We start from the raw sequence: 23,705 nt of genomic DNA, 5'->3' as shown, positions 1-23,705 counted from the left end.
TTCATCGGTAGCCTTGTTGTTGTTTTAACCAATAATTACTAGGGCTGGGCGAGTTAACTCGTTATTATCGCGTTAACTCGTTAATTATTTAACGCCGATAAATATTTTATTGCGCATTAACACAGTTTTAAAAAGAAATAAAAAATTTAAATTTTTCAAAAGATTTTATTTTGTAAAAGTCTGTTGCTGTCTGCTGCGGAACCGGAAAAGAAAATAATCGGCGGATCCACCAAACATGGAGAAGGGTACGGAACTTTTACTCGGCCATTTTCATTTTAAAGTTCTTCCAGACAGCGGAGTCGACAGAACCAAAGTCATCTGTAAACACTGCCAAGTTGAATTGTCTCCTCAGCGTAGTAGTTCCAGTCTAAAATATCACTTAAAGGCAAAACACACAACTGATAGCAGCAAGTCATTCAAGGAAACAGACAGTGGAGCGAGGCTTCTACATAAAAACTACAGAAAGATGCTGATGTTAAAAGTGTGTTTGCACAACAAATATTATGGCACTTTCATTCATATGGCAGCACATTTAAAATAAAACTAAATGCTAAAAGCTATACACTACTTTTGAATTAATTTTTGGATTTTGCGTACAAATGCGATTAATCGTGATTAATCAGGGAAATCATGTGATTAATTAGATTAAAAATTTTAATCGTTGCCCAGCCCTAATAATTACTAATTGTTCTAACATGCATTGTTCCCTCATTTTGATTGCTTGCATGAAACAGGCTTATCAATTGAATTTATTTTTAGCAGAGCTGCACAGCCAAGTGCACATTATCTCTTACAATGATGGGGTGACAGTTAAATCAGGTTATTGTGTGTTATTTCTGACAGATTAATTGCAGCAACATGCTGCCCCCTAGACCCATCTCTGCTTCATGCTTCCAAAAGGACTTCATAAGCACTTTGTTTTGAACACGATCCGAATATAAAGCAGCGCGTCAATAATGATGAATTCTAAGGTCCACAGGTTCCACAGGCCGTCACCTGAAATGTTTAGTTCCTGAAAACTGAAAGATTCAGTGGAAAACTGTGTTTTTCTGATTTTATGTTGCAGCAACTTTAAATTAGGTCAAAATATTTCTTTGAGTAAAAGTTTTTGGATTTAAGTCTGGCGAAGACATCGATAAGCTGATAAATCTTTAACCTGCATGCATGAAAATAAGTTGGTTAACCGTGTGCTCCTTTGTGTTTTTGGCTATGATTCCATGTAGTGTCGACTCTGATAAATCGAATGCGACATGACCGTTATTAGTTTCTATTGTGAGTATATTTTCATTGTGTGTACACATGGCCGTGCTGAGTTATGAGTGTAAACCCGCAGCACTGCTGCTACATGTGTATTTAAGTTGCATTAGATCAGAGTTGCAGCGGCTTCCTCATTCTCCCCACTACATTAACCTCCCCTTCATCCTTAAATGTGTCCCCACATGCCTGGCACAGCATACCGTCCGGGGAAAAGGGATCTGTTTTGTCCTGTACCCCCCTCCCACACTTTTCCTTTTTTCTCTCTTACACAGACAACCAATGGAGGGAGATGAAGAGAGCAAGAGTAAAGAGTGGGGGTTTTAGGGGGTGCGGGGCAGCTTGATAAACGGGCTGTGAGCAGCGAATCGAGAAGGACGCAGATGTCAAAGTCATGAATCTAGCGACGCCCGTGTATGCTACCCCTCTTCTTCTTCTTAGTCTTTCTCCACAGCACCCTCTCTTTTGCTTTTCCCCCCTCAGTCTCCATTTCTTTTTCTGAACGTCTCCTGGACAGCCCAGTCCAGATTCAGCCCAGTCAGCACCTCTCTTCTCTCCAGGCCCTCATAATTACTCACTCGAATCAGTAATCAGAGTAGAATGAAGTGACAAATCTGCTGTTAGCCCGTATGTGTGTATAAATAGGTGAGTGCAGTCATGGGATGGGTTTGGTGACACTCACAGGGTCACAAAAACAGGCTTCAACTAATCGGAGAGGCCATGAGTTGCCCATCGCTAAGACGATAAGCAAGACGTGCTCATTGCACGTCTTGCTTATTTTTAATTCTATTAAAAGTAACTGTTAAATTGTTAGTTGAAGAAAAACAAAGCATCTGGTAAGTTAAGAAGAATCAATACACTATAAATTAAACAAGATTTCAGTTATCCAGGAGATTGAATGTGACATAACTGAGACAGAAAGAAAGAAATGAGATCGGAGAACTCATCAAATGTTCAGCTGGTTCACGCCCCAGTCTGAAAGTTACAGTTACTCTGAAAAGGACTTGTTCTGGGGTGTTTGAGGAGGTAAAATATCACCAAATGCAGGTGGATGGGGAACTGGGATTCTCCCTGGAAAAAGTTCCTGCTGTGAAAACGTTGTTGGTTCAAACCTAAATCTGGATTTTATAGGTACTTTCTAAGAGACATTGGAGCTGGAACAACATGTCTTTAAGCGTTTTTCCTCTGGTAGGGTTCACAGATCAGGAACGCTTAAAGGATTTAACAGCCAGCCAGGCTTAGTAAACAGTTTGTTTCCTCTTTTTTCATAAAGTCCTATTGCAGCAATTGGTAATCACCTAAAAACCGGGTCTGACTCTGCACGTGCTTTTCTCATTGCTGAACTGACCCGCCATCATCTCAGCTTCAGCCTTCGTGGAACCTGTTGAGGCTATAAATGGTCTCCAGTCTCCATCCACAGCACTGATGACTGATTTTCCCTTAAAGTCTTGTGGAACACATCTCATGGATATGCTTCCATGGGTAAACTTGATTCTAAGCAGAGGGGGACTGATTTGTAATGTCAGTTTCTGGTACTCTGTGCTGAACAAGTCAACACACTGTGGCATCTCAGAAGGTTCCTCTCATTTTCAGAGAGTACCTTCTCTGAAGTGGCAGCTGAAAAACATACATATGGAACTACTTTCGTCCTTTGTTCCTATAGTGCAGGTAACTTGCTCTAATAGTTCTCTTTCATAATATTTCGCTCGATGTCTCACTATGGGATGCACGCCCCCGCTGCAGACCTCAGAAGCATCAATCTCATTACGCCAATCCTGATTGGCTGGTGAAACGTGTCCGTCCGCACCAGGTAGTCCCACCTACCTTAAATACCTCCTGCGGACGGCACCACGTCATTCAAACACCTCTTCTCACTCGGAGCATATCTCGCGTCCTCTGGCTAGCTAGCTTAACTGTCCGCAGACGGATCTTACTCAGCTTCTGTCGCCGGGCGCTACCTAGCCTTGGATACATTTTGCTTCGTCGGTCACACCAGATCGAACTCAGTGCTTTCCTCGCCTCTCCACGGCTTGGCCAGCACTGTCCTCGGCGCCTCACCACGGCTGTTCGAGTCCCGAGCGTTAGCACACCAGCTATCTTCTCGGCTTCACAGTTAGCACACCAGTTAACTGCCTCAACTCCCTGCCTGCACACCAGCTCGCGAGGAATGGAGGACAAAACCCCTCACACCAGAGGGCACGGAGACTCCGGGGCCCGTCCCTGTCGCTGTGGGAACAAGATATCGAGTAAAGATCCACACCAGGTCTGCTCGAGCTGCCTGGGGCTGCAACACGCCCGGCTGGCTATCGACGTCCCCGGCTCGTGTCAACACTGTGCGGTGTTCACCATCAAGAGTCTCCGCAGACGGCTAGCCCGCCAAGCTAGCTTGTCTGGACATGACCCCTATCTCCCTTCCAACGGCGCCGCCGTCGAGGGTGGAGAGGAGAGAGGGGTTGTTGCGGTGGCGGTACCGGAGGCTAGCGCCAGCTGGGGCTCCCAGCTCGACCTAGCCGCGGATCCCCCGCAGGAGGAAGACGTCCTATTGTTGGACTATGGGGACGATGAAGATGCCGCCTCGGACCTCCTCATATCAGAGGATGAAGACGAGGAAGACATCTTCATCACTCCGGCCCGGGCTGCACAGCCCACGGCCTCCGTCGCCTCTCGGGATGGAGATGAGAGCAGCACACCAGCTTCTCCCCTCGCCAGCTCGGACATGCTCGACGTGTGCAAACGCGCTGCTGCCCGGCTTTGCATCCCCTGGCCTGCTGTCGTAGCTGGGACCTCCAGATCCCGCTACGAGGGGAAGAAATTGCCCTTGGCCAAGAGCGCGACGAAGCAACTTCTCCCCGTCTTCCCAGAGCTGCTGGATGAGGTGGCGCGCTCATGGAGAGACCGCCCATACAGCAGCAGGAGCCCGATTCCCGGGGCCTCGTCCCTCGACTGTGAGGCGATGGAGAGCCTGGGTCTGCTCCGCATGCCTCCGATGGAGCCACTCGTTGCAGCCCACCTTCACCCCCGGCTGTCAGCGGTGTCCTCCCGGAGCCCCAGTCTGCCGTCCAAGTCCGACCGTTTTCAGTCAGCCCTGACTGAAAAGGCTTACAAGGCGGTGGCGCTTTCGGCCAGAGCGCTCAATGTCCTCTCCCTGCTCACGGCTTACCAGGCTGAGTTGTGTGAGGATTTTGGGCAAACTCAGGACCCAGCTACGTGGGAGGAGATACCGGTCATCACCGACCTGTGTCTCCGTGTCCAACGCTGCGCGGTCCGGGCCACGGGAAAAGCGCTGGGGACGATGGTTCTGCAGGAACGAGCGAGGTGGCTCAACCTCGCCAACCTGTCGGACAGAGAGAAGGAGGACGTCCTGGACATGCCCATTGTCCCGGAGGGGATTTTCGGCTCCGCGTTGGACTCGATGCAACGGCGGTGTGAAGCCAAAAAGAAGGAGGATGAAGCTCTCCGGCTCTGCCTCCCTCGAAAGTCCCCGGCTCCCTCTCCGACTGTGCAGCGTAAAAGCTTCGCACAGGCCGCTTCCCAGGTTTCGCAGTTTAAAACGCCCAAACAGACGAAACCCCAGCTCGCCCCGGGCCCCCCGCCCGCTCGGGCCGGCTGGCCCAGGAAGCCCTCGGTCCCGGCTGCAGCTCCGCCGGCACAGCCCGTGCAAGCTGTCTTCAACCAGGCCAGGAAGAAGAAGAGAGCGGCCTGATCGCCCCTCTCTTCACCGGTGATGCAGCTGGATGTTCCCCGTTCACCAGCTCCACCTGTTCGGCTTTTGAGCGTGCTCCCGGAGGCCCACCACGCCCCCGTCTCCCGGCTGCCACGGACCGTGCCAGAGCAGACCGGGGGAGACGGACATTTGACGGCGGAGGGTTCAGCAGTTGCCCCTCTCTCATGTCCACAAGCACGCACAAGCACACACATTTCTGTAAAGAAAATAAAATGTGTCCCGCTGCAGCATCCAGGCCGAAGGCCGAGGGCTCAGCTAACAAAAGCCAAACAAAATATCAAAATAAGCAGCGTGGTGGTGACGCCCGCTGTCCCCCCTCGGCGAAAAGCCACGGCTTTCCCCGGGGCGAGGGGTGTGTGGGCCCGGCCGCTGCTCTGTCCTCCCGGGCAGAAACGCGCAGCGTCACCCGGGGGTCATGTCACTGTTCCGCCAGGAGAGGGCGCCGTCGCACCGCGGCTGGGGCCTCTCACGGCGGAGGGGCTGCGGTGTGTGTCCACTCTCTCCCCCAGATGGGAGCGATGGGCCGCTCTCGCAGCCTCACCCTGGGTGGTAAAGACGATCTCGAGGGGCTACAGGCTGCAGTTCGCCGCTGTTCCCCCGCGATTCGCCGGTATAATATACTCCCAGGCTCAGGGAGAGTCAGCTCGTGTTTTACAGGAGGAAATCCTCTCACTGTTAAACAAAGGAGCAATCTGTGTCGTACCTCCCGCACAGTGTCAGAGCGGTTTTTACTCCAGGTATTTTCTGGTCCCCAAACGGGGGGGGAGCGGAATTCGCCCTATCCTGGATCTACGTGCTCTGAACAAATATCTCAGGAAATACAAGTTCAGGATGCTAACACACGCATCCCTGCTGCGTCTTGTGAGACAGAACGACTGGTTCACTTCTGTCGATCTGAAAGACGCGTATTTCCACATCCCGATATATCCTCCCCACAGAAAGTATCTGAGATTTGCTTTCCAGGGGATCTGTTACGAGTACCGCGTGCTCCCTTTCGGTCTGTCCTTAAGCCCGAGGGTGTTTGTGCGGTGCACGGAAGCGGCAATAGCCCCGCTGAGACGGCAGGGCATCCGCTTGGCCACATATCTGGACGATTGGCTGCTGTTGGCACAATCGGAGCAGGAGGCCAGGGCGCACACGCGTATTCTCATACGACACCTATCCGATCTGGGTTTCGTGATAAACGCGGAAAAGAGCATGCTGTCCCCGGCACAGGGCATAATCTTTCTGGGATTATCCCTGGACTCGGTGACTTTCACAGCGCGTCTCTCGGGGGACCGAGTGAAAGCTTTCAGGGCATGTCTCGCGCTCTTCCGTCCAGGCAAATCTGTTCAGTTCAGATTATGTCTGCGGTTACTCGGGCTGATGGCGTCTGCCATACTCGTAGTCCATCTTGGCCGGCTCCACATGAGGGAATTCCAGCTCTGGGTGGCCTCATGCGGGCTGGATCCCGTGCGTCATGGCGCACGGAGAGTGCTGGTCACACCGGGGTGTGCCAGGGCACTGCGCCACTGGCGGGTCCCGTCCTTTCTGACCCACGGGGTGCCCATGGGTTCCGTCCTGTCCAGGAAAGTGGTCACTACGGACGCCAGCCTGACAGGTTGGGGCGGAATTCACGAGGGCCGGTCTGTGAGGGGCCGCTGGAGTGTGGATCTCCAGCGCTCTCACATAAATTTTCTGGAACTTTCAGCGGTGTTCCTCTCCCTGAAACATTTCCTTCCGTCTCTCATGGGTCACCATGTCCTGGTGAGGACGGACAATACGACTACGGTGGCGTATATCAACCGTCAGGGGGGATTACGCTCCCGTCAGTTGCATATGCTGGCACGCAGACTGATCCTGTGGAGCTGTGGTCGTCTCCTCTCCCTGAGAGCGACGCACGTCCCGGGAGTCCTGAACACGGGTGCGGACCTGTTGTCCAGGGGCGCGCCGGTATACGGGGAGTGGACTCTGCACCCGGAGATTGTGGAACAGATATGGGCACGTTTCGGCCGGGCCGTGGTGGATCTGTTCGCATCGAGAGACAACACGCAGTGCGCGCTGTTTTACTCTCTCCGCAGCATGGATGCTCCCCTCGGCGTAGACGCACTAGCGCACGCCTGGCCGCGCGAGCGTCTTTACGCATTCCCCCCCCTGGCCTTGATACCCCCCACTCTGTCCAGAGTGAGGGAGCACGGCCACGCACTGATTTTGATAGCTCCGCATTGGCCTGCGATGCATTGGTTAGCGGAGATATATCAGCTGATGTGCGCTCAGCCCTGGCAGCTCCCGCTTCGCAGGGACCTGCTATCACAGGGGGGGGGAGCGGTCTTCCACCCGCACCCAGAGCGCCTGGCACTGTGGGCCTGGCCCCTGAGTGGCTAAATCTGTCAGCTGTGGGTCTTTCACAGCGGGTGATTTCCACTATACAAAACGCTCGAGCCTCCTCCACTAGGTCTCTGTATGACTGTAAGTGGAGAGTGTTTGAGGGGTGGTGTCACAGAAATGGCCACATTCCTTTTCAGTGTCCAGTAGGAGTGATATTGTCATTCTTGCAGGACCTGATTGACAAAGGAAAAGCTTTCTCCACGGTTAAAGTGTACTTGGCGGCTATCGCCGCCTGTCACGTGGGTTTCGGGAAGCTAACAGCGAGCCAGCACCCGCTGGTTTGCTGCTTTATGAAGGGAGCGCGCAGGCTTCTCCCCGTGTCCAGACCGCTGGCACCGCCATGGGATCTGGCCGTGGTCCTGAAAGGGCTTAAGGGCCCTCCCTTTGAACCACTGGAGGGGGCAGACTTGAAACACGTGTCTCTCAAGACAGTGTTGTTGCTGGCTTTGGCTTCGGCTAAACGGGTCAGTGACATCCATGCGCTCTCAGTGCATCCCTCATGCGCTCAGCTCTTTCCGGGGGATGTGAGGATGATTTTGAAGCCCAACCCGGCCTTTGTGCCTAAGGTGGTGGGCTCATGTTCTCCTATTGACCTTGTGGCTTTTGCTGCCTCACCAGGTGAGCAGATGTCGCATGCGTTATGTCCAGTCCGTGCAGTGAGCACTTATATGGACAGGACGAGGGGTTTCAGGAGGAGCGATCAGCTGTTCGTCTCCTGGGCTAACCCTCATAAGGGGAAACCTGTCACAAAGCAGCGTCTATCCCACTGGGTGGTGGAGGCGATTGCTTTGGCTTATACGAGTCAGGGTTTGCAGCCACCTGTGGGCCTGCGAGCGCACTCGACTCGGGGCTTGGCCGCATCCTGGGCCTTATTCAGGGGAGTCACTGTTCAGGACGTTTGTGCTGCAGCGAGTTGGTCCTCGCCTCTCACTTTTGTCCGTTTCTATATGCTGGACGTCTCCGCTCCGTGCGTGGCTAGAGCGGTTTTGCTGTCCTGATTGGAACAGTGTACTTATCCCTATGGGTTGGTGGACGCTGGATAAGCTTGTCTGGCAATACGGGAGCAACCATATCCCATAGTGAGACATCGAGCGAAATATTATGAAAGAGAACTTTAGGTTATTTACATAACCCCGGTTCTCTGAGTAATATGAGTGAGATGTCTCACCAGACAACCCTTCTTGCTTGGGCGAGTGAGAAGAGGTGCTTATCTTGAATGACGTGGTGCCGTCCGCAGGAGGTATTTAAGGTAGGTGGGACTACCTGGTGCGGACGGACACGTTTCACCAGCCAATCAGGATTGGCGTAATGAGATTGATGCTTCTGAGGTCTGCAGCGGGGGCGTGCATCCCATAGTGAGACATCTCACTCATATTACTCAGAGAACCGGGGTTATGTAAATAACCTAAAGTTATAAGAACCATTAAAAATTTCCTGCAAACCTAGTTGTCAGTTTAGGACCCAATCACTAAGAGTTCATTTGAAAACCCATAATAATGATTTCATGTTATCTACTGGTATTCCTGTATACAGCTGGCCTGCCTTTGTTCAGCCTGCTCATGTAATTCATTTCTCACTGGAAGAATACATAATGCTACAACATATATTTACCATTAACGTTAACAAAGGTTTTTTTTTTTTTAACCAGATTCTTCTATTATACACGTCTCTGACTAGCATATATTCTTAGATTATGACCAGATACAGTAATTTACATTTGAAAGTATTAAGTTTGACATACCCTGATGACTATATTCTAACTTCTTGTTCAGGCCTTAGGCCTCAGTGTTGGCTAATGTCACTTCACAGTAGGAAAACAAGTGGCTTAAAGCATCTCAACACCAATGTAATCGCCAAGTGTATTAGCCACATCAGATAATTTATTCAGATGTGAAAATGCAATGACCTGACATTAAGGCTCGTGATTAATGTTCTTTTTAAGACATGGATAATTCTTTTTTTTTTTTTTATAGGCAGCTGAATGAAACTGTATGTTGAATGAAAGTCTTTTCATAAATTGCTGCTATATTTAGCAAAAAAAATCAAATCTGGATCTTATTTTCCCCTTTTTTAAAGCCCCTTTCACAGAACCTATTCCAGGCCATATTTTTACACTATGGTTACATCTCGAATTCACCACTGTTTAACCGTTCGGCAGCAGAAGTAGTCAGAGCGACACACTTTTGTCAAAGTTGGAGACACAGATGCTGTTGTGCTACATGTCAGACCCTTAGTTCCTCCATTTGAGTTGGCTTTGATATCACACACAGAGGGAATATGTAGAAATTACGGTTTGGACTCATTTGGAATCCTATAGTATGAATTGACAGCACTTGTCGTAATTGTTTATACAAATATAACATTCCTGAAATATAATGCTGACACTCATGCCTCATAATGGTTGGGTTCCCTTGATTCCTTACTCTGCCTGGCCCTCCCACACAGCACTCAGTTGGAGTTTTTCCAGAGGCAGCAGAGCACCATTACATTAAGTAGGTATTTTGTAAAAAAGTGAAGGTTAAACAAAGTATTTCTTTATCCGAATGAATAGTACTTTTGAAATCCCAAAGTTTTATTAAATACTTGCATTGCAGTATGATGCGAGATCGACCCCTGATGAAGGGAGAAGCTGAAAGAAGAAGAAGAAGAAGATTGCAGTATCTTTTCCAGCAACAAACTTGATATTTTGATGAATTTCCCCCTATTTTTTTTGCTCTCCTGTACCCACACAATATCTCAAGTTTCCACCCATTACACTGGAACTGCATTACACCACCTGGGTGTTGGGCAGCCTAAATTAAAGGTGAAAAACAGCAGCATAACAAGGCGACATTATTTACTCTGCATGGAAAGGTCAGGCCTTCCTGCTCAAATGAGTTCCTTCACACACACCCTCAGTAGGAACACATGGGGTTTTGAGTCTGTTGATGCAAACTGCCCATTGCTGTAGCCCCTTTTTAAGAAAGCATTTTGAGTCTGGACTTTAGAGCATCTTGCCGTTCAGGTTTTAAGAAGCAAAAACTGAGAGAGGAGACGAGTTGTTGTCTCTCTGAACCAGCAGGGAGGGGCAGTCACACATTCGAATTTGTGGGTACACGAAAGTCGGCAGACAGATGCTGTTGTCACACTGCTGATTCTGCTGTGCTGGCCCGTTATTTTGAAAGCACACATTAAATTGGTGCTTATCTGCTTCTGTTTGGTAAATGAGAGCAAGTTTAGCCAAACAACAGCAGAGTATAACAAGGGAGTCCTCTTTGTGATATAGTGCAGTTACCATGTGAAAAGCACCCACTTTTTGGTTAGCATCCCTTTAAATGGCCTGGACATGCCTTTCCACTTCCATTTGAGTCATTTTTCTTTGGGACCATATTTCTTACAGTGTTATTTTAGACAATAATGTGCTTAGCAGTGTCCTGGTGCATAACACAAGCTCATTAGCAGGATGGTTGTTTTTACCCAGAAAGAACTTGACTGCGCCAGACCCTGACCTCAGCCCCTTCATCGACCCCATGATCATCCAGCCCAGGTCCTTTGGGATGAACTGGACCATTGACTGTGAGCTTGGCCTGATCACCCTGCATCAGTGTTTGACCTCATTGATGCTTTCACACGTGAAATTGAGAGCAGGAGTACATCTCTTCAGCCAGATTCCAAACTTTTGTTAAAAAGAATCAATTCTAAGAGAAAAGAATATATATCGACCGAATGGTACCCGTGGTTTTGGATTCAAGCCATTTAGTTTACAGAGTGTAAAGAATAAACTATTAAAGTAGGACAAAATGGTCATCAGGCTATGTTTTGTGCACATATGATGGATACAGTCATTACAGCAGCCTCATAAAATTGATGCAAAACTCCACACCCACAGGATGCTCAGTCGTTCTCTGATTAAATTTGCAGAATGGTGTATAAGCCATTAAATTAGTTGATATTAAGGATGTCTCCTCGTTGAGAGTAGACATTTTTGGGACCAGGGTTTCCCACCCTTTTCTCTAGTTATGATTAATGATCTTTTGTTTAGAGCAACAACAAAAAAAAAACCTGAATGGATTAACTCATTGCTGTCTGGGCAGCCTTTATGATAGTTGAGGACATTGAAATTGCATTTTGAGATGCTATTAACCATCAGAGCTATGAACGGCGATTTATGTCTGTTTTGTTTTGTTTTGCAATTAATTTGAATTTTACAATATAACCTGGGTTATATAACTGTTTCTTTTTGGTTGTTTGCTGTTCTACCTCACGAGTGGGATCAGTCAGTCAAGACTGAACAGTAAAATGTAGTTTATTTATGTAGTTGGTATGTAGGTTATTAATTTCTGGTTTATGTAAGTAAGACCAACCTAAGCTCAAGGGTCGATTCACTTTTAGTCGTTAGGTTCAACTGTATTTCTCTTGGCTTCAGATGGATCGCCATCAGTTTTTTTTTATGTGCATTTTTACATTGCACTTTAGAAAAGATGGAAGGAAACTGCAAAATGTGGAGAAATGTGTGAAATTATAAGCTCGCTTTTGTTGGGGTTTGCTTTTTCACAAGAGTTTCAAAAGAGAAGGGAGATGGAAACGCCAAACACAAGTCAGCTGTCGACCAAATGTGTCAGATTTGTCAGCACACAGAGAACAAACATGTATTTAGTTAAAGAAGAATCCCAAAAGACGTGTCTTTGGTTTTAGTTTTAGTTTTGTTGTGATGCCCACTGCCCAGGGTTCTTCCCATATCTTCATGGCGTTGAGACTTCAGGCTGACTTGTGACTTGAAAAATGGCCTTTACGATAATGACACTGTGGTTAGGGATCCTGCGCTGTCTGGGAAAGTATCACATTTGTTTTTAGTGTTTTTCCGGGCGTTCTAAAGTATGGAAAAACAGTTGTTTCTAGGCTTAAAGTAAATGTCTGAATGACTAAAAATGAACTGATTAAGAGGTTATATCACATAGATTATACATAAAGTACAACATTTACACTATTATGTCACCTCTTGATTAATCTACTAATTTGATGTTTTTGGATTACTTGCTGACTAGGAAGAACCAAACTGAACATTTAAAATATCGCCTATATGTCTATTTTACTGATTTTTAATTCTCATTTATAAAGGAACAAAAACTCCCGGACCAACCAAACAGTAATGTCTTATATTTATCCTGTTTAGGTGAGGTAACAGTGAGTTTACCTCCTTTCTTACCAGTGGGGTTGGCTCTCTTCCATTTTTCCAATGCAATGCATTGATTGAGTTGTAATTGATTTATATAAGCTTATAGTATCTGAAACTACAATTCAATTAGAAATATTTGAGAACATCAGTGTGGTCAGAATGTAACATACGTGTTCAGAATTGGATTTTAAGTAAATGTTTGTAATCAGATGTTAAAAATGGTTCACAAATCAACTGAAAACACTGGAGTCCAGACAATGATGGACATTTTTAGAGGAAAAATGGGTTAGAACTCCCGTGTTGTACTGTTTTTCTGATCCACTCTGTAGTTTTCAGTCATTAAAAGTATTTTAAGTGGTTTAAAAGGCAAAAACACATCCTTCAGATTCAGACTCAGCCTCTCCTTTAACTGCCTGAAGACTCTTGAGTGTGTTTATAAAGCAAAGACGAGTTGTGGTTGCTCACATTGTCAGAATAAGAAGAAACGAAGGAAATACAAGCTAGAGGAAGTTCCTCTACAGAGAAACACAACACTGCACAGTTCTGGTGGCTCATCAGACATAACTGAGAGGGACTCTGCATGTTAACTACACTAAACTTTTCTACGCTGTTCTTTACAGTTTACCCGGACCTTTGTAACATCAGCCTGACAGCTGTTGGAGATGAGCTGAAGCACCAAGATCGCATTGCATTCTGGGATGACGTTTATGGCTTCAACATGGCATGCATGAAGAAGGCCGTGGTGCCCGAGGCTGTGGTGGAAGTGGTGAAAGCGGAGACACTTATTTCCGAACCGGCAGTCATACAGGTAAACAGATTAGCAAGTCGAGTCGGCTCGTAGCATTAGGCATGTTTACATGGCACGAGAAAAAAAGAAGTTGCTGTGTTAGTCTTACCAAAACCAAACATTTAACATGCATTTAAACATGTTAATCCCCTGAGCTAACAGACAGTTTCTTTACCTGGGCCAAACAAACTGCAAACATTCACAGACACACACACTTTTACTCACTGACAGTCGGTCTCCCATATATTTATACTTATACATGTAATGTGTATATATGCACTATTTTGACTCAGTTTTTGTATATATTTTTCTACTCTTTAATTTCACAAGTTTTTAACCAGATATAAAGTTTTTATGTTTATAATGTCCTTTATTTAGTTTTTTTGCTTTGTTTTGAATCTTTGTGGTGCAGGATGGCTCTGTGGGAGCACCTTCTATTTCGTTGCACCTCCACAGTGCAATGACAATAAAGGCTATTCTATTCTATTCTATCCAAAATAGTATCAAATCAAGCTTCTCAAAACTAGACTAACGGAAACCAACTCAACTCTCAATATAAATGTTTAACTATACCCAAATGGGCCTCGGTGTTTCGTAGATTCTCCAAATTTAAGGGGTAAGTGTATATCATTTCAGCCGAATTCCCAAAGTATACGAAGCTCCTCTCATTCATATTTATTTCTTTTGTCAGACGGCTAAAGGCGTCAGACCATTGTGATTGAAAATCAGCCCATTAAGGTTTCATGTCCATTCGTGCTCACGTAAAGCGTTTCCAGACTGTCGCTCTGCTCTAATAAAATCCTGATTTTATAACCACAGCATCGACTGACGAATTCACCATTCAAATAAGTTAAAGACAGCTTCTGTTCTGTGACCCCGTCGAGCTGTAGCTCGACTCAACTGTCCATGTTACCGTGCTGATTAGTATTTGAAACTGGAAGATATATTTTCCCAGGTGTTTTTGATACTGCTTTAGAATGAAAGAGAGTGACTTATGCATATAATTTTTATATTTATGGTTGTTTTGGCGAGACGTACAGAGAATTTCAAAAGCTGGAGACGTAAATACACAGCGTGACTAATTTAAAACCCAATAAGACATGTTGGGCTGGAACCGTATGAGTTCTAATTGATTGAGCCTTGGTTGCTACAACAAATTTATAGTCACAAGATTCTTACTAATCATTTAAGAAAAGTTTGGTTTGTATTTGTTGCTCATACTAGAGTTTTACCCATGATGGCCTTTTTAAGATTACTCTTCACTCACTACCTTTGTTAGGGGATCCAAAGTACCACTTAAGGTGCTCATTTTTTTGTTTAGGCAAGGCAAGACGAGGCAAGTTTATTTGTACAGTACAATTCAACAACAAGGTGATTCAAATTGCTTTACAGATACATTAAAACAGTAGAAAAAAAACATGATTTAAATTTTAAACAAAAAAGAAAGAAATAAGAACAATAGATAAAATCAGTACATTCTCCAAATGGGGAGTCATGAGCATAAAAAAGTAGGTGGATGCTCAGATAAATTGGCCTTAAATCGGTATCACCCTGTATTCAGCTTACTGACTTATATTGGCCAATTGGCATAATAGGAAAATTTGCATGGAACAATTTGTGCCCATTCAAAGATTGTGTGATGATGCGCCGAAATATATATATTTTTTAAATATTTCACACTATGTTGCTGCCATTTAAGGGAAAATAAATGACAAAAGCTGTCTGTATCTGCCATTGACAAAATAATCAACACCAGTATCGCCACAGAATTTCACCTCCAACCTCCAGATTAAGAGCCGACTGCTTTACCACCTGATTCCCAGTGTTACCACTGTGAAACCATCAGAAAGCAACTTTATATTTATCTGATTCACTGCTTTGTACAACCCACATTCTTCATTCTTTCTCTAGCCTGCACTCTGAATCAATAGTTCCCTCTTAAAGAAACTTGAAGTACTTATACTATAGATGTTTTGCCCATTTGGTCTTCTCATCTGTGAATGACACATCATGTATCACATATATATTTGTTTATATCAGCAACCTAAAATGTTGCTGAAGTCCTGTGTGTGTTCTGCAGAAGCAGACACGAACAGGAGGAATTGAGTTTTCGAGGTCCAGGCTGTTAGAGCACAGACAGAGAATGAGGGCCGTAGTTAGCTGTAGAGGGAGAGATATGGCTCTGGAGTTTAAGGAAGTGTATGAGTGTGTTTGTGGGGATGCTGTAGGGCCGGATGATTGATCTATCTAATCCTTGTTTAAGTTCCTCTTAAGGAAACTTCATTACTCTGAGCTGGCTGCAGATAGAGCTGTTTTCACAGAGCTGAGTGGGGAGCACACACATTAGTTTGAGAAAAAGCCCACAAGTATAAACACACACAGATGAGACGGTCTCACATTAAGGAACCCAGAATATCCACAAAAGCTCTTTGCTCTTGACTCTCATGCCAGTTAACCTCTTTGCTATGTCCTCCACCCATCTGAGAACGTGATGAATGAGGGTAGAGTTTGATGTAATGGAATTTGAATCCTCTAATCGATAGTTTCTTCCCTCCAGTGACAAATAGACAGCCCCTCTGCCCAAATTACAAGGACTCTCATTTATTGCCTCCCGTTGATACGATCCAATAACATTCCATTAAGGCTGGTTGCAATTCCGTAAAATTGAGAGCAGTTTCTTGGAATTATTAATTCCTGTTCTAAAGATAAGCTTTTTTCTCCCCCGACCAATGAAAACAGATGGGATTCTTCAACATGAGGAATGTTTAAATTGTTGCCATTTCAGCCTCATCCTCTTTTCAAAAACTGTGATAGTGAGTGTTGCTCTACTTGGTTTACTTACTCATATTTAATGAGTCAAATTTTTAAATCTTCCCCCCTCAGTGTGGCTGTCTTTATATTTAAGGTGCATTGATTAGCCTCAACATTGATGCCACCTGTTCAGTATTGTGTAAATCTCCACCCATGCTGCCAGCACAGACTCCAAAACGCACATCCTGGGGAGTCCGACACCAAGGCTTCATAAGCAGATCATTTATACTTCTGTAAGCTGCGAGATGTGTCCTTCACGGGCTGGGTTTGTGTCTCAGCACATCACAAAGAGGTTGAGATTTAGAGAATTTGGAGTTAAAACCATAAATCTGCCGTCTGACAGCAAGCACGAAACGGCTGAAAGAGGCTGCTTACAGCAGAGAACATTGTTGCCATGATTGGACGCACATGTTCTGCTGTAATGTCTAATAAGTGATATGTGTCAAGAGGAGCTTCCATAACAGGAGCACAGAACATTGCCCGGACCGTTACACAGCCCAGGGAACATCCCATCTCCATAAAGCTTTGACCCTGTAGTCAAACTGTCACATTTTGGCTCAGTTGGCTTCAATTGTCACGTTAAATTGACCCGTCAATGTAATAGTCACCTCCTCTGTTTGTGTTTCTATGTTTAGGCCTCATCCATGTATGCATTAAACTATATAAATGTTTAATATTTTATATTATTATCATAACGAGACCATGAAATATTGTCCATTACATGCACACTAACATACGCTTGTTTTTCATTCAATTTCCTTTTTTGTGTGTCTTGACTTCCAGTTGAAATAGCTGATAACAGTAACTGTCAAATTACTGTTATTTGGATATTATGACAAACGTGATAAATTTATCTGATTACGGTGCTGTGTTGGAGATTTCATTTTTAATCTGAATACGCTGCTAAAGAGTCTTAAAATGTTTCTATTTGCTGTAAGCTGACTGCTGGACCACAGCACAAACCCAGCAGACTGCCTTCTTTAATACCAGGATCTCATTTATTGTAATTCTGCACCAGCCTAGTTCAAAAGGTTTTGGATCACAGTCCTGATCAAATCACCAGTTTAGACAAAATTGACTAAAAGAACCCATATCCATCTCAGTTAAATGGCTTCACCGCTCAGTAAGACCTGTTCAGACTGGTTAAAGTAAACGCATTTATCCTAAATTATTTCAGGTCCTTGAAAGAAACACGATCTGCCTGTTTCATCTGTTACTGACCGAACCTTTGAAAACAAAATCTGTAAATTTTTACCACTAAGCCACAGGTTGTTGGTGAATTTCAAATGCATATAAGGAAGAAAGACTGCAGCTGGTGGTGCAGCTCCTGTCCAGCCTAAAGGGGAAGTTAATGTGTGTAATATCAAGCAGGTTGAACACAACCAGGCTTTCTTGGTATCAACAAACCCTAAAATCCCACACGGAGACGATGAAATATCTCAGCTTTTATTTTTAAGCCATACTTCATTCTAACGGGTGTTTGTGCACCTGAAAAAGGGGTTTTTTGACTTACATGTCTGTAATTAAAAGCTTTAAAGCCAAACTTTAGGGACAACAGCTCACCGGAGCCTATTGATCTCTGTTGTTAGTACACCTTTCTCCTTATAGGATTCCTTCTGTGCACCCTTTTTATTCCTTTATTCTCATCGTATTAAGCTTTATAAAATTGTTCCCTGCGTTGCTGTAGTTGTGATCCTGTGTTTTATTTATTTTATTTTTAACAGACGTTTGACTGTAACAGTGTGTGTCTGTCGGAGTTGGAGTTTACGGCAGATTTCTGCTTGAAGATGACGAGCACCACAGACTGCACGGTAAGAAGCAATATCACACAATTTCACACATGTAGGCACGACAAATGGCGAACTGGGGACACAGTGGCTCATCAGTAAGCAAGCAGTATCCGTGAAATACTCCAGGAACAGCTCTTTTAAAAGTTGCTGAGTCGTCAAACGCGACATTCTTTTTATTTTTTAAAGAAAACAATATTTACATTTTTTTTTTTTTTTTCGCTGTGAGCGTCTCTCCGCCTTGTTTTTCATTCTTGTAAAACATTAGGAACACAAAAAATGACCTGAAACAAGTGTGTGTGTATGCACCGTGAACACCTGCCATTCATCAGGGATGTTGTGTGAGAGTAACAAGGCAGAACAAACAGAGGAGGCATCAGTCAGCACCTGTTGATGGATTGGGTTTCTGCTTAAGAGAATGTCAGCCGGACTTCTCGGAGAGTTTCAAATTGAATCGGAGATACGAGGCACACGTGACGGTGAATGACTTGTCATACAACATGGTGAATGCTCACAGATTGCTCTCTCTGTCATTTTTTCTAAAAGCCAACAGAGATTTATGTAATCGTGACACAGTCTCACTGTGTTAAAAATGTGCTCTTCACCTGTGGACTCCAGTCCAGCGCAAACATCCACTGGACCAAAGCCAAACCCCGTTTTCTGCTGCTGTTTAATGCACATCTCATAGGTCAGAATAACCTTTTATCGATACAGTTGCTGCAGATGTGGAGGAAGATTAGATTAGATTATACTTAATTTTTCCCACAACAGGGAAATTCACTTGCCACAGTAGCAACAACAGACATGTACATGAAATTTAAAAAAGAGAAATTGAAAAAAAAAAAGAGAAAAAGCAAGTACTAAAAAGTAAAGTGACCAAAAAGTAAAGTGACCTAGTATAAATAATATTGCACATTATGAAGTTGAAATGAATAAAATATAAAATAAATACGGATAAAGAAAAATCTCTGTGAGTGGTGGAGTACTCACAAAGTAAGCATGCACCTGCCCCAATCTCCATTCAGTAAAACAGCATACCAGACAAAGAAAAAGAGGAGCAACAGACCCCCCCAGAGACAGGTTCAGGGGGGCCACAGTGAATGGAGGAGAGGAAATGTTACATTAGTTATAAAAAGAATGGCTTAATGTTTGTGATGTGTATGTTTTGTGGTAATGTCATCAAGTCCAGGTGGAAAGCCTGGATTACCAGCAGTTTTCTTTAGGGAAGCTTTTTAAGAAAAAAAAACTCTGGTTTGTTTATTTTTAGCCCTAAAGTACACAGAGAATTGAATGAAAAATAAACTTATCAGAGTCCTGGGTAAGTAACTTGGACTTAGTAACGTGTCAGCTTGAATACGTGATAGAAGTGTATACCCACAGTGAGAGTCAGCCACAGGCATCAAGACAAAAAGAACAGTTTATGTGTCTATTTGGCAAGGTGTTGGCTGCCTACATTTCCATTCACTTCCCGTGAACTTCCCATAGTGTCTGGGCCACATTTCTCTCAGCTATATCACTACAGAACGGCTTCACTACTGCCGCCTTCATTCTCTGCGCCATGTGAAGTGATCTGTCTGTGACAAAGCCCATTGTGTCGAGGCAGCTCTGTGTCGTGCTGCAGTGTTTGTACTGCACTGTCTGCTGTATAGGTTTAATGGATAATCAATAGGTAGTTATTATCTGGCCTGTGCTCTGTGGGTAATGTTGGTGGATTTAATGGGATTTGTAAACATTCTCTCATTTTTCCTGTCTTCTCCGCTCTGTAATTGAAAACATCCCATTTTCTTTTTCTCGAATGTAAGCCTGGTTATGTTTGGAGTCCAGTGCAGCAAAATGGATGATGTGATCATGTGTGAGATTTAGTTTGTCCATTTGACTTTTTAGGTACAGATTTCTCATTCTTTGCTCCTATTTTACACTTTTGGTCGTGCCAATGTTGGGTAATTCTATACGAAAGCTTACATGCTGTATTGTACCTGTTTCATCTGGGTTTTTCCACCATTTGTAATGTAGATATTCTATGTACAAGCTATCCCTCGTGTACATTGTAGATACTTGGGGGATCCAGCCTCCAGTATCTAGCCTGCTCTTCCCTGTATTCAAAGATGTGTCCTGCAGGAGCAGAATGACGTTACAATAAAGATACTGATCTGTAGTCAGTATTGGCTGTAGCTCCTCAGTAGTAGTTAAGGGTGGGGTGTGTGAAGGGTAAACTGCTCCTGGACCAGTGCTCAGGGCTTGGTGAGAGGGAGCTGCTGTTTCTCCTGTCCCGTGATTGAGCGCCTGCTTTTGTTCTCTTGTCGACAGTCCATTCATCAGCTCAGCCTGCCTACCCTTGCATTAAATGAACAGCACAACCCCTGCGTCTGCGCCGTTCCTGTACAAGACAAATCCTCTTTCTCTCGCATTTTTTTTAATACCCCTTCTTTTCTTTCCACCCTCTTTATATCTTGCGTGCCTCGTTTACGCTGCATCTGCTTTAACAAACCCTGAATTAGAATGTAAAAATGTGTTGAAACTTTCATTAAAACTCCCATTTTACTGGGCTTTTTATTACTATCTTTTTATTTTTTTAATCCTTGCTGCCATCTCATTATTTTGGCTCTACAGTTTTGCCACAGACATGATCACTCATCTGAGCTGTGGAATAGGTTGCAAAAGAAAAGAAGCCTCATCCTCTTCCAAAGTCTGGAAATGATGTATGCTGATGGCATGCCAGGAGAGAATAAGTTTCTGTCTGTAATTAATTTTAATGCCGCTGTCTCGCTGTTGCTGACATAGCTACAGTAGCGCCACAGAGGGAGAAAGAAAGTCGGAGCAATCCATCTCTAACCTGCTTTCCATCAAATTTAAATTGTGTGTCTGGAGGGGGGGGGGGGGGGGTGGCCTTCTGGACTGACAGGGCAGGCACTCGTCAACTCCAAGGACGATTTTTAGCACATTAAGAAGGGGGTTGTTAATGGAAAAATCCACTTTTTAACTTCCAACCATGCATCAGTACAGCACATTAAGATTTGGGATATTAGCTTTTTGGTTCTCTTTTTCCATCTCACATAATAACGGATTTCACAGGTGTTCACAGGTGGTCACAGGAGTGTTACTTCATATGCACAGTTCTATAGTTATCTGGATTATACAGTATGTAAAGGTTGAATCCTAATTCAGCAGCAAACAACTATTTGTTGCTGTGATTTTTTTTTTTTTTTTAACCAGCATAATGGTGTCACCACCACCCCCACCAAATAAAGAAATAATTCTTCTTCTGCTCGATTGAAATTGGGAATCTGTGTACCAGGTGGTCCAACTGCACGTGCATGTTAGTGCATGTTATGTTGCACGAAATAGACCGCTTTTCACCTGATTGATGAGGGAGTAATTACACTCACTTATGAAGCTTATAAATCAAAAGTAGGGTGTTCAAACCAAGCTGATTTAAAACATTTTCCTCTCTCAGTGGTAGCGCATTTATCCTTCATGTTTTGAGTTTTGCCATCTAACTCAGAACTGATCCATTATACTATTAACTTTCTGGCTGAAAGTGTGGTAGTACACTGTATACTACGGGGTGTTTTGGACCACAGTTTCTGACAAGAGTACCCCTCTGAGATAATTAGGCTAGTTTTATCATTGCTGACTGGACTGTGGACATCAGCTCAGAGGGACTGTCTTTCAGTTCATTTTTTTAAATGAACAAAGAGTGAAAATCCCTGTGGCTCCAGGTGGAAAATACTTAACAGCTGTTGACAATTTCCTCTTGACTTTAGTTTTTTTTTTTTTTTTTTTTGCAGCTTAAAGGTGGGGTAGGGGTTCTTTTTCTGGAGCATTTTTTTACATATTGCTTGAAATACTCTTCACACCCCCATTGCAACCAATTAATTAAAAGTTTTGACACAAAAATGAAAAGTTTTAGTGGCCTCTAGAATGAACAATCCAGGAAAAACACTATCCAATCATACTGAACGGACCGTTAACGATGATTGGATTCTGATGCGTCTATAAAACTGCAATCTGCTCCTCCCTCCCCCTCCTTCCCCCTGTGCGCGTACCCTGCTCCGTGAACGAATTACACGTCCAGAAGCTTGGCAGGAAGCTAAACTAGAGCCAGCTTGGCTAGCACCTAGCATTGTTAAACGTATAGTTAGCATATACTAAATACGGCAACGATCGATGCTTGCTGTCAGAACAGCGCTCGTGCACCTTCGTGCTCGTGAACAAGCATTGAACGTTCATGTACTCTAGAGGCGTGGCTTCGGGGGGAATCTGAAGAAAAGGGTTTTGACCTGTGTATTTTCAAAATGCAGCTTCGCTGGACTCAAAATCCAGGATCTCCTACCCTACCTTTTAATGGAGAAAATACTTCTTTATTTATTTAAAAAAAAATTATTATTTGGAAAGAAATAGATAAACCAATTGAAAATCTTATTGAAACTGTACTATTTATTTCCAAAACACAAGACTGCATTACAGAGAATAAGATGGAGTTCCACTTTCATGCAGGAAGAGTTTGTGTATTTAGAGTTTGAGTTTGACATCACTTCACCATGTGCAATAACCCGGTCATAACAATAATAATTAGCTACTGAGTAGCATTGTAAATACTGTTTATTGTTTATTCTATTTTTGTACATATCGATATTTTTATTCTTATTTTATTTTTATTTTATTTTTTTCCCTATCTTATTCTTATTAATCTTTATTTTCCTGTAAATAAGAGCACTGCAACAAAAGAATTTCCCGCAAGGGATTAATAAAGTTATTCTGATTCTGATTCTGTACCTCACTTTTACTTTTCTCTTTGGTTTAGACACCTTAAAAACTTTGTAAGATTTAGTAATAAAAAAAACAGCTCAGTTAGGTTTAGGTGGCTTTCTGTAAAATAGATTGTTCACAACTTAAATCTGAAATTTCCTTTTTCTATCTTACCAGGATTATAAATCCTGCCCCAAACCGAGAAAACAACACAGAACATGGTGTAAACGTGAAAAAAGGAACGATGACCATTGAAATTGTATTATTAAAAATGTAAAATAAGTGATTTAATCTGACACAGTGTGACAAAACAAGGATTTCTCCATATGTTCATGTTTTGTCATGAATGCCCTTGGCTTCACAGTCCTTTTATTCATGAATCCGTCTTCAACAAACCTCAGCGACCCATCTCACCACAGTCTCTTGTGCACAGCTGGATTCCTCTTACTGTCACTGTACAGTTGTTTGTCTAAGAGGACATCCTGAGCGAGGAACACCACCTGGAGGTGCGCTGCACCCAAAGCAGATGCATGTTTGAACTCAGCCTTGGAGGAGCAGTTGCGCTGGGAGGAGAGTCGGAGGCGGTCTACGGGGGGAATTCACACCATCTTGCTCTTGAGGTGGTCGTGCTTGAAGCCTCCACGCCTGGATAAACCCCATCAAAAGCGCATTAGCCCTCTATTCTCCCACCCTCTCCCTTCCTCCACCTCGGTGCCCCTCCTTCTCCCTCCGCTTAACCCACCCCCCTCCTTACAACCTCCCCCTCCACCGTCGTATAATAGTATCTGGCCGGGCCACGCGGCTCGCTGACACATAGTCGGGCGAAAGGGGAGCAATGATGAATTGCTCCCTGTTGGTGTTATCCATGATGATAATTATTAATTTTCCCCCCGCTCCTCCCGGTGAATGGGAGCCGGAGCGCTGCAGTGTTGCAGAGCCTCCTCCTTCGTGGGCCGCCAGGATGCCCACTGCCATCACTTATCCCAGACAGAGTCGGGGCCCAAGGCTAAACACTGATGAAAATGAAAAGCACTCATTCTGATTTGTCCTGTTTTTGGTGTGTGGGTGTGT

General features: G+C 44.4%; 1 protein-coding gene across 1 annotated transcript in view; it reads left to right on the top strand.

Moving 5' to 3' along the window:
• Positions 1-23,705, top strand: part of prmt3 (protein arginine methyltransferase 3) — a 63,006-nt gene that overhangs the window by 25,522 nt on the left and 13,779 nt on the right. Inside the window, exons 12-13 of the mRNA XM_075466764.1 lie at positions 13,121-13,308; positions 17,823-17,909. Of these exons, the coding sequence (XP_075322879.1) occupies positions 13,121-13,308; positions 17,823-17,909 (275 nt within the window). The remainder of the gene's footprint in view (positions 1-13,120; positions 13,309-17,822; positions 17,910-23,705) is intronic.

The sequence above is a fragment of the Odontesthes bonariensis genome, chromosome 1, assembly GCF_027942865.1.
Source record: "Odontesthes bonariensis isolate fOdoBon6 chromosome 1, fOdoBon6.hap1, whole genome shotgun sequence".
Taxonomy (NCBI): Eukaryota; Metazoa; Chordata; class Actinopteri; order Atheriniformes; family Atherinopsidae; genus Odontesthes; species Odontesthes bonariensis.
The sequence above is the reverse complement of the archived record's forward strand: the minus strand, read 5'-3'. Positions and strand labels throughout refer to the sequence as shown.